This window comes from Urocampus carinirostris, chromosome 12, assembly GCF_059441175.1.
Source record: "Urocampus carinirostris isolate Australia breed hairy pipefish chromosome 12, RoL_Ucar_1.0, whole genome shotgun sequence".
In the NCBI taxonomy this organism is placed as follows: Eukaryota; Metazoa; Chordata; class Actinopteri; order Syngnathiformes; family Syngnathidae; genus Urocampus; species Urocampus carinirostris.
The window spans coordinates 6,946,959-6,961,198 of NC_142360.1; the positions used below are offsets into that span (position 1 = coordinate 6,946,959).

The 14,240-nt window shown below is 39.0% G+C and overlaps 1 protein-coding gene across 2 annotated transcripts in view; it reads left to right on the plus strand.

Annotated features, from left to right (window-relative positions):
* cep350 (centrosomal protein 350) overlaps nucleotides 1–11,671 on the plus strand; it is a 30,992-nt gene extending 19,321 nt beyond the window's left edge. For both annotated transcript variants that reach the window (XM_088348892.1, XM_088348893.1), the window contains 8 exons: nucleotides 1,944–2,104; nucleotides 2,184–2,311; nucleotides 2,454–2,512; nucleotides 3,577–5,219; nucleotides 5,684–6,205; nucleotides 6,798–6,935; nucleotides 7,013–7,135; nucleotides 10,524–11,671. In XM_088348892.1, coding sequence (XP_088205018.1) covers nucleotides 1,944–2,104; nucleotides 2,184–2,311; nucleotides 2,454–2,512; nucleotides 3,577–5,219; nucleotides 5,684–6,205; nucleotides 6,798–6,935; nucleotides 7,013–7,135; nucleotides 10,524–10,679 — 2,930 coding nt within the window. In that variant the 3' untranslated portion in view covers nucleotides 10,680–11,671. The remainder of the gene's footprint in view (nucleotides 1–1,943; nucleotides 2,105–2,183; nucleotides 2,312–2,453; nucleotides 2,513–3,576; nucleotides 5,220–5,683; nucleotides 6,206–6,797; nucleotides 6,936–7,012; nucleotides 7,136–10,523) is intronic.
* Nucleotides 11,672–14,240: the final 2,569 nt, after the last annotated feature.

Genomic DNA, 14,240 nt, shown 5'->3' on the forward strand with positions numbered 1-14,240 from the left:
TACTTTTGTGTTTGGAATTGAGCAATCCATCCTCACTACACCTTCAACTGCCTGACAGAGGGTCCTCGGGTTTTCCAGCAAAACATCTCGATCAACTTTTGAATTAATTTTTCCATTAATGATTTCAAGTTGTCCAGGCTCTGAAACAGCAACACTACCACAAGCCATTACGCACCCTTCACAATGTTCGGGTGGTGTTAGTCAGTGAAATCTTTAAAAGTATTAAAAGGCATAAAATTCATTATTCTAAAAATAAGTCTTTAATTGTCTTAAATCCAATTCTGAAAGTCTTAAAAATGTAAACACAAAGATTTACTGTAGTGTTATGTATCAATTGTCCACATTCAGGAATTACAAAGGTTTTTTTTCCAAGCATCTTTTTTAATGATGCTACTCTAGAAAATTGGTGGTCATGAATATAGCAGTGTTATGCTTTAAAAAGTTTTTTACTGGACTAAAGTCATTTTTCATGCATCATAATAAAATTCTTCATGAATGTTTCAGTTTCTTTCAATAGTTTTTTGTTTTTTTTGTTTTGTTTTTTTGTCAACTTGGTCTTAAAGTTGATTTCAAAAGGCATTAAAAGGTGTTAAAATGTCTTTATTTTAATTTGCCGTAAGCTGTTGGAACCCTATTAAAGCAGACACTTTTTTCATCTCTTGTTTTGACAAAGACCAGATATCACTTGATAACTATTTTATGCAGAAACGATAGCAATTCCAAAAAGGTTGACTTTTTCGAACCACTGTAGTTTTTTGGTATAGTCAGTTCCGATCTAATCGTACAAGGCTGCAGGCAATTTCAGTTTAGCATCAGAAATAGGTCACTCACATCTTAAACTCAATGCAGTAAAACAGAAAAATAATTATTAGGTAATGTGGCAATCAAAGGCATGTTTTACACTTGTAAACACACGATCGAGAGACAGTTTTCCAGATTTAATCAAAGGAAAAAAAGTGAATTGACTATCATGAAACGGTTTTGTGAAATGGGGGTTGAGATCCCCCCAAAAAAAGATTCTGCTCTGAACGGAGGTAGGCTTCTCGTGGGTGGGAGAGCTCTTGCCCAGAGTTTCCAAGGGTCCCTTATTCCAATGCTGGAGTGACTAATCGGGAAGAATGAGGGATTAGGCAGAGAGAGCAAGCATTTAGTGTCAAATCAGTCTTGTTTTTGAGCACTCCCTTTTTTCAACCCAAAAAAGGAACTTCTTTCCTTATTTCCCAGAAAAAGATCCAGCCACTGGCCGCTTACCTTATTTCACCAGCTTGGTGCTCTCCCCTTATCACTGGGCAACTGCCTTTAAATACCACTCCCTGGGCAATTAGCGGATACTGTAGGTCTCAGATCTGAACACTTCCTGGAACCAACTAATTGCAGAGCATTTACTGGGAAGTAATGGTGGTTCCCAACCTCACTCAGTAGGAAAGGACGAGTTTGCTCACTCAGTGCAGCCTTTCTCAGAGCGTGGGACCTTGTGTTGCCAAAGAAGCATTGACTTGGTGGTGTGAATGGATGAATGAAAATGTATTTCGAACATGTTAAAACAAAAATAACAGAGCAAGTCCAAAAACCAATCAATGTGAATAACATGTCCAAAAAGGAATAGGAAGAAGCATGCCTATTTGAACTTACCACACTTTCTTAATAATTTTGTCTTCTAGCTAAATATCCTGTCTATTTACATACAACAAACACCTAAAAAATAAACATATTTACATAAGTTATGTGTAAGCAACTAAAAAAAGTATAGCCCACCAACTCAAAATGAGTTTCTGCTGTTTTGCAGAAATAGTTCGACAAGTAGCTTAGAAGTGAACTTTAGACATAAAGAAAATGAATCCCTCAACAAGTAGATTTGAGTGGATTACACTGCGCTAATGCTAATCACCAATGTCTGATTTTGCTTGCTCATTCTCTGATGCATTTGGGGATTCGGTTTTCAGAACCCATTTCGGAACAGAGTGACATAGAGAGCCGTATCAGGGCCCTCAAAGAAGAGCTGAGAAAGCGCAAGGTGATGGCGAGCCAGCTCAAAAAGGAGCAGAGAATGAGACAAAAGAAGCGCCTTAAAGCACAAGAGGCGAGCCTGCTGAAACAGCTTCAGGTAAATATTGTGCATTTTTTGTCCCGGTTTGATGTATTTTACTAAATAGTTATCCTTTTCTATTTTTTTTTATATTCAGACCTATGACAATTATATTGGAAAAACTAAAGCAGAACTCAACAAAGAAACTGAACCAACTCCTTACAGCAAGTCTGAAGAGAATGATTCCTCATTTGATCAGTCCGGTCGCTTATCTCCTGTCAAAAGGTACATACATTTATGATAAACTAGATAAAATATTAGATACAGTAGACCACCAGAATACAACACTGCAGAGTCTGCCGTATCCGGTGGGTCTACTTTACATTTAATAATGGTATAAAGTAAACTAAAAACTTAATGTTTTCAGGTCTAAAACCAGTGAAATACCAACTGTTGGGCTAAGCATTGTATCAACATTTGACCAAAGTAAGTTTGTTTTCCTCTTCTCATAATAAGTCTATTGATGTCAGTGTTTCCCATACTATATAAGAACCTTGGCGTACCGCCAGGGTCTCATTGGTCCCCGCCAGGGCCTGAAACTTATTTTTTTTTTTAAAAAGAATTCCTCCCACTCACTTTTGGTTGATTGGTTGATATGAATGTTTTTGTTCGCTGAACAGAGGAGGGAGGGGTGGGGTCAATGTAGCAGCACATTTAGCACAGGAACGGTTCTAGAGAGATTGCAATATGTAGGAGAAAAAAGCAATTTTTAAAAAATGGGTCAAAGCAGGAACATGATCCTTATTTGGGCTAATTTGATTTTATTAATTGCTCCAAAACATTGTGCATATTTTATCACTGAAACAAGAATCTGAATCAGTACTTCAAATCTTAGCACTTTTTATCCCCAAATGCCAATATTCAGTAGAGGTTAATGGTATTTATTGTTTTGTTATACATATTTTAATTTATATTTTTGCGTGTTTTTTATAGATTCTATGTTGTTTCAGTCAACAATGGTTGTAAGTTGAATTGTAAATATTTAAAGGTTCTTGTATTTAAACTTTTTGATAGCACTGAAGAGTTAAAATTTTACTTTTCATTTTGTTGTGTAGTTTGTTTTTCAGGGATTGTGTGTCGCTTGAATTTAAAGTTATTTGCTCAGTATAAAAAAGGTTTAACTTAGTTAAAGGTTCACTGTAGAGTGAAAAAAATAAATGCTAGTGTAATACATTGTTTATTCATTCATTTCACGCATAATGTTACATTATTTTTGATAGTATATCAATTAAAGCAACAAAAAATCTAGAGAGCTCTCTAAAAATAACTGGAAATCCCATTACTAATAGGTTCTGATTTACAATGACATACCTGTCAACCCTAAACGCTTTCCCCATATTGTATGCATTTTTTGATCATTTGAAACTCTAGGGACCCTCCCAGACTTTCCACCTACCGGTGTCTCACAAAATTCTATGGGAAACACTGGATTCTCTACAAAGTTATTTTAAATACAGCATATTCATGACCTGTGTCTCTCCTTTGTTAAGATCAAAATACGTCTACCTCAGCGTGTGAAGATCCCTATGTTAAGGCTGTGTCTCCACCCTCCTTACTTGGTGACCCAGATGTCTTGACATCAGTTCAAGAAAGGTGCCCATCACCAGATTCCCCTTCAAGACCTTCTTCTGAATATGTTCAGTCACAAATAATTGAGCCTGAGAATAATGACATGTTGGCGGAATCACATTTAGTTGCAACCGATGATATCGCACCTCCTAATGACGAACCAGCATCTCTTGACCATTCGCATAGGCTACACTCGGATGAGATTTCCACAGTAAAGGAAGCATCTATACAGGATGTCCAGGTTTCTTACCAAGATGACTTTGTGTCAACTGGGAAGCAACCGACATCCAAGCTGGACTCCGTTTGCTACACTGAAGTGAGGTGTAGCAGTCAAGATGAAGAGATGGAAGAGGAGATTGTAGAAGACTTGAGTCACTATTCGGTAAACGGTGGTGAATCTAGTCAACTATTGGGTCGTTACCAAACTGAAGAATCTAAAATTGATAGTCAGAGCATTAAAACCATCTCTCCAGCATCAAACTCTGTCTCTTATAGCCCTCTTTCCTTGACTATAGATCAAATGCCAAGTTTTAACATTGGAGACAGGGTTCTTGTCGGTAATGTTCAACCCGGGACGCTCCGATTTAAAGGTTCAACCAGCTTTGCTGAAGGCTTTTGGGCCGGTGTGGAATTGGACAAGTCTGAGGGGAGCAACTGTGGCACCTACAATGGAGTTGTATACTTTGCGTGCCAAGAACGTCATGGGATTTTCGCTCCTCCCGAAAAGATCACTCATCACTCAGACAATTTAGAGATCTTCACAGAAGCTGCAAGACACGACGACTCGTTCTCTTTTGATGTTTCGGAGAAACATGAAAGTGACGAAGAACTGTCTGAAAATATTAAAATTGCTGAGAAAAGTGAACAAATATCTGATAATGTTCCAATTTTGGAAGAAAGTGAAGAAACATCTCATAATGATGTTTTATTGGAGCTCACAGACGTAGCAGCTAACCAAGAGCAAAACATCAATACACAGGCAATACCAAAAGATGAAACGGCTGTTGATTCTGATGATTACAGTCAACAAAATGGTCATGGTATAACCAACTTACCAAAGAAGGAAAATGTGCTGGATCAGTACTTGCCACTATGTAGTCAGGAAATAGACTTAGATGAGAAGGACAACTCACTTGACAAGTCCACACCAACAAACAGACAGGAAATTTCAGTGACAACTGAGAAAGACTTGCTGGACCACTGTGAGCCACCATCTAGTCCAGATATTTTTGTTGCAGCTGAGAAAGTCGAGGTAGCTCCAGGTAGCAAGCCGGTTTTTGAGTTTTCCCATGAAGCTGGTGATTATAAGGAAAAACAGAAGGACAAGATTTCTCCAGGCACAATAGCAGACAAATTACTAGACAACTTTGTTATTGACACAGTTCAGCATTTGGTTCAGATTAAACGGGCTAAAGAGCAGAAAATCGAAGCTTCTAATCAGTTCAACCAAGCCGTTGTTTTAGAGTTGGAGGAAAAAGAGCCTACTTCGTTATTGGAAATACAAGATGGTCAAGCCTTCTTGCCTGTAGAGGAGCCATCTTCACCAGAGTATTGTAACCGACCAGTAAGTCATACTTTTTCTTGTTTAAAAAAATCCAGCAATTAAACATGTGCATGACAAGTTTATTTATGTATCTTGTAGAATTATGGACCAGTCACCAATTATGCAAAAGGAAAGGGGAAAAAAAAGAATATAGTTGTTTATTCTGATTGAATACATAACATTAAACGTGATTCTCCTGAATAGTTTTAAAATTAAAGACGTAGAAAATGGGAGGATTAATAGTCAATATTTACATGGAAGTGTTCAAGACCTGCATAAGTGTTATGTGCTTACAAAAAATAGTGCAATGACATTTGCATCAACATTGTGACAAAATGAAAATAACTGCCAAAACAACCCTTTTGATTTGCCCTTTCAATCGCTTTTCCTCCCCTAGCAAAGTCAATGTCATGTTGACATCATTATTTTTAATTTTATGGAGAAAGAAAAGCTAAAAGAATAAAAGCATTTTCCCTCTCTAACAGCAAAGTCCCATCTTGGGGACAAGTGGGCAAGGAGAGCTTGTGAAGCGACTCGCTGAACTGGAATTGAATCGTGATCTGCTTGTTGGGCTGGGTGACGATCAGGATTGGTTCGATGAGGACTATGGCCTCAGCTCCCGCAGGGAACAGCACAGACTCCAACAGAAGCAGGACAAAAACATAAGTGCTGCAATATCGGACAACTCCACTAAGGATTCACTGAAGGGACTAACGCCGCACCCAGATGGAGACCAGTCCTCAGAGACGCCACCAAGACCCGCGCTTCCTCTTCCCCTTCCCCCTAAAATACCGGAACCACCTGCCATGGTGGTACCACACTCAGCTGCTGATGTTGAAAACATGGTCCATGCTGCCATTCAGGAGATCTGGGAGAGCTGTGGCCTTGCAAAGGAAGGAAGAGTTTCACTGTCACAGAGGACTTGCCCAAAACCTTCCCAAGAGTATTTGCATGTTCAGGACAGCACAGAAGACCTGGAGGCCAGCGCCATTCGCAGCTACAAACAGGTGATGGCAAAACGTGTAACCTCTTCATTTGTCTTATGCCAGGTTCAACCCTATGTGGTTTGGTGTATAAAACTACATTAGGATTGCTTCTCACACAGAACAGGAATCACTTCCTTTTCCGACAGTATAAAAAAGTCCCAATCGTCGATTTATCGCGGCCATGAATCAAGGAAGGGTATCGATTCGTGAGTCTTCTTCTTATTTCCTGATAACTTCAAGCTTTGTTTCCATACTTATCACATTTTTTCTACTCCCTATTGCATCAACGCAAGTCTTAGGCCCAAAGCCAATGCAGTATCCAAATATAGAATTGTACCGCAATGACTTAAGACAGAGAAAGGGACCTTGGTGGGAGGTAGTTCGGCCAATAGCATGAGGCATTTTCATGATGCCGTGGCGCAAACCAGTTTCAGGCGAGCATGACCCCTCCCCACTTTTTCACGCCAGCATTATGTATGACGTTGATCAATAGCAAACAGATGCGTCATAGGAACGACTAATGCAAAGTATGTGCAATCTGTTCTGCCAAAGATACATATTCTATTTTACTCCACTAAAAAGGGAAATCTATTAAACACTCATATTCCCACAGGCTGTATATGACCTAACATGGGAGATCCTCCAGGATATTTACCCCAATGCCAATCGGCCTGAGTGGGTCAAGCCACAGCGAGTCAGGCCCGCCTTTTCTCACAGACTCAAGACGCCAGGAGACTTCAATAAAGTGCAGGTATGAAAAGTCTCCAAAATATTGCCTCAGATCCAAAACACTAGATATCAAATACCATATGACCCTCTGTTCTTCAGGAGTTTGTCACAGGAGAGGTTCTAAAACTTTACGGTTTGTCCAAAAACACAAGTAATAAGTCTGACTGGCAGAAAAAGCTGAAGTTCGGGCTGAAGAAACGCGACAAAGTTGATCAAATACTGGTGAGTGCACAAAAAAAATTACATTACAAATTGAAAATTGGGAGTTTTGTGTGGATAATAAATCAATTTCAAATGCATATTGCATCACTTTATGGGTGGAAGTATTTAAAACCTTTTGGCATTTCCACATAGACAGAATTTACTTTCAGTTTTATTTTTGGCTCGGTTCACACAGCAGGGTAATCTGATTTTTTTTTTTTTTTTTAAACAGACGCGACCTGTATTCGACATGTTAAAGTCCGTCTGTACGGAACATACGATATATATTTTTTTGCAACAGACCCAGGCCACATTCATATGTGGTCCTATATCGGATCCGAAACATATCTAATCTAAGTGAATAAAGATACAGTGTTATGCACAGTTGTACAATTTTATAGATAAAGTATTGTATTTAGTCGTGAGTTGGGGTTGGGGGGGGGGGGGGGGGGGGCGTGAGATGTGTTCTTCTTTCTAGGGGGGGACACAAAGGGAAATAATTGAGAAGCACTGAGTTCAAGGTGCATTACAAGCATGTGAAATTTCTAAACACAGTTCTACAGATTTTCCACCAGGTGGTGCCAAAGTAATTCAGTGGAACCTCGACCATAATCCGTTCAAGAACCCTGTTCGAAAACCGATTTGTTCGATCACCAAAATCATTTTTCCCATTAAAAATAATGTAATCGTTTTAATCCATTCCAACACCCTGAATGTTTACCTTGAATGTTTAACGTAAACATAAAGCTAACCTAGGCTAATTGTACGTTCGCGTTATCGTAATCTTCCGTACGAAAGATTACGCTAACATGAACGTGTAAAAATAAAAAAAAGGATAAAGAAAATAATTATGAATAGGATTTCTTACCTTTGTGGTGGTCAGCAGAAGGCGCAGGTGGACGGTGGGGAGAGGAATGGAGGAGGAAGGAAAATTATTGTTTGGAAGGATGTTCTTTTCTCTTAAAATACCGATCTAATGACACTTGCTTCTGCCTTCTTTTTTAGCACTTTTCTAAAGTGACTCATGACCGTGTCATTAAAGTCCTTATTCTTTAGTATCGTACTGATCGTAGATTTAGCCATGCTGTATTCCCTAGCAAGATCAGACACTCGCACACCTTCATATTTTGCTATTATTTCTTTCTTAAATGCAATAGTTGTACGCACTACTTTTCTTTTTTCACCTGTAGCAACTTTGCTGCTTGCACTGACTTTCTTCGGAGGCATAATTAGGGGCTAAAACACTTCGTACACCTATATTAAAAGCGAAAGCAAAACGAAGCACGTCCGCGCGCGATAACAGTTGGTCACAAAAAGAGCGATCTACACCCGTACGCCACTCAGCATCGCACCCCAGCGTACGCCCTCACGCATTACCGGCGTTCAAAGTCCGATTTTTTGACTGAACAGCGAAGCAAGAATTTCTCGAAATTTTTGGTCTGACTCCGATTTGTTCAAACTGAGAGGCATTCGAAAACCGAGGTTCCTCTGTACTGATATAGGTTTGTCCATGGAGCACAAGAAAATGAATGAACGATTGGAACTAACTGGGGTTTTTTTTCTACCGATACAGACAAAACCCTGTTCCGATACTGATAACTTTTTTAACTGCATGATCGTTCTTTTTTTTTTTTTTTTTTTAACAAAAAAATATATAAATGCACATACAAAATCCAATTATTTTTATGCTTGTCCTTATTTGTGTCTGCAATTACAATAATTTTAATTTGCTCCTGTAAACATACCTGAAAAAAGTAGTGTTTGAGAGACTTGACTTTATCTATCAATAGATCAATACTTACTTTGTCGATAATAACGATAATCAGCCGATCGACTTAGATCAATGTAATTCAACTTTCTTAGTTATTTTCTTCAAAACAACTCATTTTTTTCTAGTTTTCTTGATAAAATGACCAGTTCTAGTCTGTTTTTCAAAACACCCTTTTTGGGTAATTTAACAAAATATTAATTATGTGAGGCATAACTAAAGTTTTGCTGAATTCTGCTGTTACAAAACCCCCACCATATTTGACAGAGGATCGTAAATAAACTAGTTATTTTTTTTAAATTGCATTAGGTTCCAAAAAGCCCCTACAAGCCCTTCAGCCCAAACACATCTCAAGACATTCAACTGATCATGGCCGAGCCCCACAGTGCCTTGTGCTCATTAAGAAGCGGTAGAGAGGAGACACGACCATGTTGTTCTACTACATCAATAGAAAATATAATTCTATTCTACAGTGATACATGCTTAGAATATTTCTAGCCTTTAGTGTCTGCTGACTGTCGTGTTACCACTTTGATAGAACTTTCTATAATATATTCTAATAAGAAACATAAAAATCTTCATTTTTTTCAAGTAATAGTGTCGGCTGAATTAATAATTGACTATATTTAGGGACATTTTTCCCCATTGGGTGATAACTGATTTCAAATTGTGCTGTTATCAGTTTGATAACTATCCGCTCCATTATTATCATGCATCCCTATAGTAAAGAGATATTATTTTTAAAAATTGAGATTTCTTTTGTGCAGCTAAGATTTTTATTAATGACTGCTGCCTGTGCAGTCAGTAATTAGCATTTAATATAAAAATATATAGGTTTTGAATACAAAACTCAAAAACCTCAGCATGAAAATGAAGAAACTTGTAGATAGGGCCACGCTTGAGGTAATCCCCCTTCCAGTATGACCAGGCTGTAATAGATATTGTAATGACATAAACAGACAATACACAGACATTATCAACATGAAATATAGGGAATAACAGAAAATCTGGTTGACAGCTTCCTTTTCCAAAATCTTGACCAATGCAGCAGGTTCTGGATGGTGGCATACATCAGGTCCAAGTGCCGGCACAATGGCCCAAAATGCATGCAACGTGCAACGACCAGGCTCATCCATTTCCCTCAAAGACAAGAGTATGAGTTCAACATCATTCCTAAGCTATTGAATATAAGTGTGTTTCGGGCCTAGATTTAAACACTTCTACTGAGGTTGCAGATCGAATCTCAGGGCATTACAAAGCACTGAGGCCTGAATAGAGAATGCTCTCGGACCTGCCAAATTTTTTTCTTGGCTCTTGGCATCACTAGTAGACCAGTGCTTTCTGAGCAAAGGCTCTGAAAAGGAACTTAAGGGTAATTAAATCAAATATTTTAGGAGCAAATTCATGCAAATGTTTGTATAATACCAAGAGAATCCTAAATGACATCTTGAACTGACAGGGCGCCAGTGCAGGTCATCTAAAGCAGGGTAATGTGATGTCAAAGTTAAAAGCCTCGCTGCATCATTTTGTAGTAGCTGCAACCTTTTGGTGCTAGACTTCAGGAGACCGGAGAGTAGTACATTACAGCAATAGAAACTGGAGATAACAAACGGGCGTGTGTTTTGTGTGTTTGATGTGCAGCTGGAGGAGCTCCATGAAGAGGAAGCTCAATGGGTCTGCTACGAAGAAGACGAGCTCTCAGTCAAGATGCAACTGGCAGACAGCATCTTCGAGTTGTTGCTCAAGGACACCACCAACACTCTGAAGCTCCTTACCAAAAGGGCTGCCACCAGTTGAATGTAATCCTCTTTGATTTTAGGGTATGAAAAGGAGATCAGCAAAAAAAATTGAAAATTTTTGTAAATAGCAAATGATATAGTTGGATAGTTGGTTGATCAGTGGCACATTTTTTTTCTACAATGTGAGTGATTTCATTATCCCTGTTTTGTTTTTTTCTAAGAAGTAATTTGCCTTAATCTCATTTTTGTGTCAGGTATCCTCCCATTACGCTTTTCACCTACTTTAGACGTTGAACTATAACATGCACTTTGAATTTCAGTTTCTGAAATGCGTTGCTGATCTTAGCACATGTGGACTGTCCTACATATTGTGTAAAGCGTCTTGAAAATATATAATTTATTTTGTAAAGAAAAGTATAGAGAAAAAAGATTCATGGGGGTTGGCTGTCAAAATACAGAAGATGTATGAAGTTTAAAGAATCTAAAAAGCACAATATGATCATGGCAATAGACTTTATTTCAAGATTTAAGAAAGTATTTAAGAGACACATTTAATGAGAACCATGTTCCATTTCTTGTGCTGTGTGATCATGCTAACCATCCACACAGCTTGCTAGAAAAATATACTACTGATTTGTTTCTAAATCTTGTTAGCATGCTAACATCTTAGCATGCATAGTGGAAGCGAAAAACAAAATGTTGTACTGTACTACGGTACTACAATGCTGGGTTAGAGCCTTCATGTTATGTCTTTTTTACGACACGTCACCACGATGACTGTTTTTGTAGACTTGAAGTGCCTTAATGTTTAATTGCTCTACTTGTTTTTGGACTTCCTTTATTTTAAACACCTACAGCCTCATTACTTCAGCCTTATTGCGCCCAGTATGTTCAAGCTGTTTGTAACCTTCTCGTGTTGACTTATGACTTATGTAGGCCTGGATAAGCAGTTACTAGGTTACAGGGCAGCATGTTCCTTTCTGAAACATTCTAGACTAAAGTGACCTTAAATTAAACCTGTTCCTACCTTCAATGTTTTGAAATAATCATACCAACTCCAACTCTACCAGATTTTCTTCTCAAATAGAATGTATATTAGAGAAAGTAACCACCTCTGTTGTAACACTGCAGTGCTTCATGTAGCAGACTGAATTATTTTTTTCTACTTCCTGTAGTGGTAAGATCTTAAGCCCGAGCCCGGCCCGCACCCCGGGTCGGACCTAAAATGTCAGTCATTACATTCGGGCTGGGCTTCTCTCATGGATTTTTTTTTTTTTTAATATCCACACGTCATTGTGATTAGTTTTTTTTTTTTTTTGTGGAAGATCTGCTCAATGGATCTATCCCTTTCTCGCGCAAGGCAACCTACTCCTCCCAAGTTCTCACAAATTAAATATGAAGATTCAGGTTTGCTGTAGGCTCTGTTCTTCAAGTAAAGTTTATTTGTCGGGCTTGAGATGGTTTGGGCTTTAAAACCCGCGGGTCAGGTCAGGCTACTCATCATCTTTAGAAATCTTTGAAACGGGATAAATCTATTTAGATTTCTGGCCCTAGTTGATTCACACCCATCCTGCTAACCCCCTTTCACCTTTTTTATTGTTGTAAATGTCAACAAATATTTATATTAAAGTGCTGTGAGTGTGCACCAAGTGCACTTGCTTGTACAATACATGTGTAAATATACTGTATCAGACCCACTATCACCACTGTGATTGTGGGCAAATGAACGGTTTACTTTGCAAATGTGTATATAAGATTTGTAGAATTTGAAAATGTAAATAAAGCGTTCAACTTATTGTCAAAATATGCTATATGCACAACATGCAGCAGATATGAAATGACGTCCTCTTGCCAGCGTGCAAACATGCGAATATAAGGCACAATCCAAATAACAAAAAGCAAGTTTTTGTCAAAAAAGGAAAAAAATAAGCATATTAAAATTGGTTTTGACTACAGAGTGTGCAAAGCATAGCCGGAATCTTACCGAGGGCCCCCTTCGAGCCAGGCCTGGAGGTGGGGTCCTTTGGTGATCCCCTGGTGGCTGGACCTACGCTTACAGGGCCTGAAGGGACGACGTGGGTCCTCCTTTCCATGAGCTCACAACCTGTGAGAAGGGCCAAAGGGGTCGGATGATTAAAGAGCCGGATGGCATCTAATGTAGGTGTCCTTGGCGCACTGATCCCCCTGGTACAGAAACTGGCTTTTGAGACATGGAATGGAATCCACAGACTGATCAGTGCCGCGCCTACGCCATGCGGACCCTGTCGTGGTGAAGAAGGAGCTAAGCCGAAAGTCAAAGCTATCGATTTACCAAGAGATTTACGTTCCTACGTTCACCTACAGTCATGAGTTGTGGGTTATGGCCGAAAGAAAAAGATCCTGGATACAAGTGGCTGAAATGAGGGTGTCTTAGAGATGGGGTGAGAAGCTCAGTCATCCGGGAGGGACTCGATGTAGAGCCGCTGTTCCTCTGCATTGAGAGAAGACAGCTGAGGTGGCTCGGGCATCTGATAAGGATGCTACCCTTGGGAGGTGTTCCGGGCATGTCCCACCGGCAGGGGGCCCCAGGGAAGACACAGGACACACCGGAGAGGCATAAACTCTATGCTGGCATGGGAATGCCTCGAGATCCCGTTGGATGTAGTGGCTGGGGATAGGGCCGTCTGGGCTTCACTGCTGAGGCGGATGGGCGGATAAGCGGAAGACGCTGGATGGATGTTATAGCCGGTTTGCATTGATTTGGCAGAAGCCGAAGGGGGATAGAGCAGGGAGAGTTCAGAGTCCTCACAGCCTGATTGAAGAAGCTGTCCTTAATCCTGCTGGTTTTGGCTCTCAAACTCGGTAGTCTTTTCCCTGACGACAGAAGGTTGAAACCTCACCGATGTGACGTTTAGTTTACAGACTGTGAAATTCCTTTGCAACTCGGTCAGCCATTCATTTAGCAAACTTGCACATGCTTAACAACACTTACCTGTGAACGGCGCTACCAACGAGGAAACATGCTTATAAATGTCAAAAAATATCAATGTACGATCGTCTTCAAATCAGTGTAAGCATTTTTCAAAAGCTTTACACAATGATTATTAGAAGTGCTGATGATGAGGGTAATTTACTGTGATGGGTAGATAAAAAAAGATTGATTTGATTTCTTAAAAAATCAGGAAATAGTTAAATAAAATGGAATGAGAAAACACAGATAAAAAAATTAATGTAATAGGCAAATAAAATGTGTTTGAGTCATTGTTTTTAAATACATATATTTTTGGGATAAATAATGGAAAAAAACAAAAGAACAGAATTGTAGAAAAAAATACATAAATCAAAACTAAAAGTAAAATGTAAATTTAAAAAATGCTTGTTTTTATCATTACACTTAAATCTATTTTTAAAATATTCTGCAACCAGAAGCTGAGCAAAATTCCCAGCAGCTGTTAGTCATGTGAAAATTTCCATGTGTTCCTTTTTCCAGAAACTTGCCGAAGAGACTTTTCATTTCAGTACTGTTGACCAAATGTTACGTAACGTATTTATCTTAAGAAATGTAAACCTCATAATTAAATCTCATATCGCTATATTTTACCTCGTGTTCACAGCGTGTATGTAGCTTGTACACCCCTTT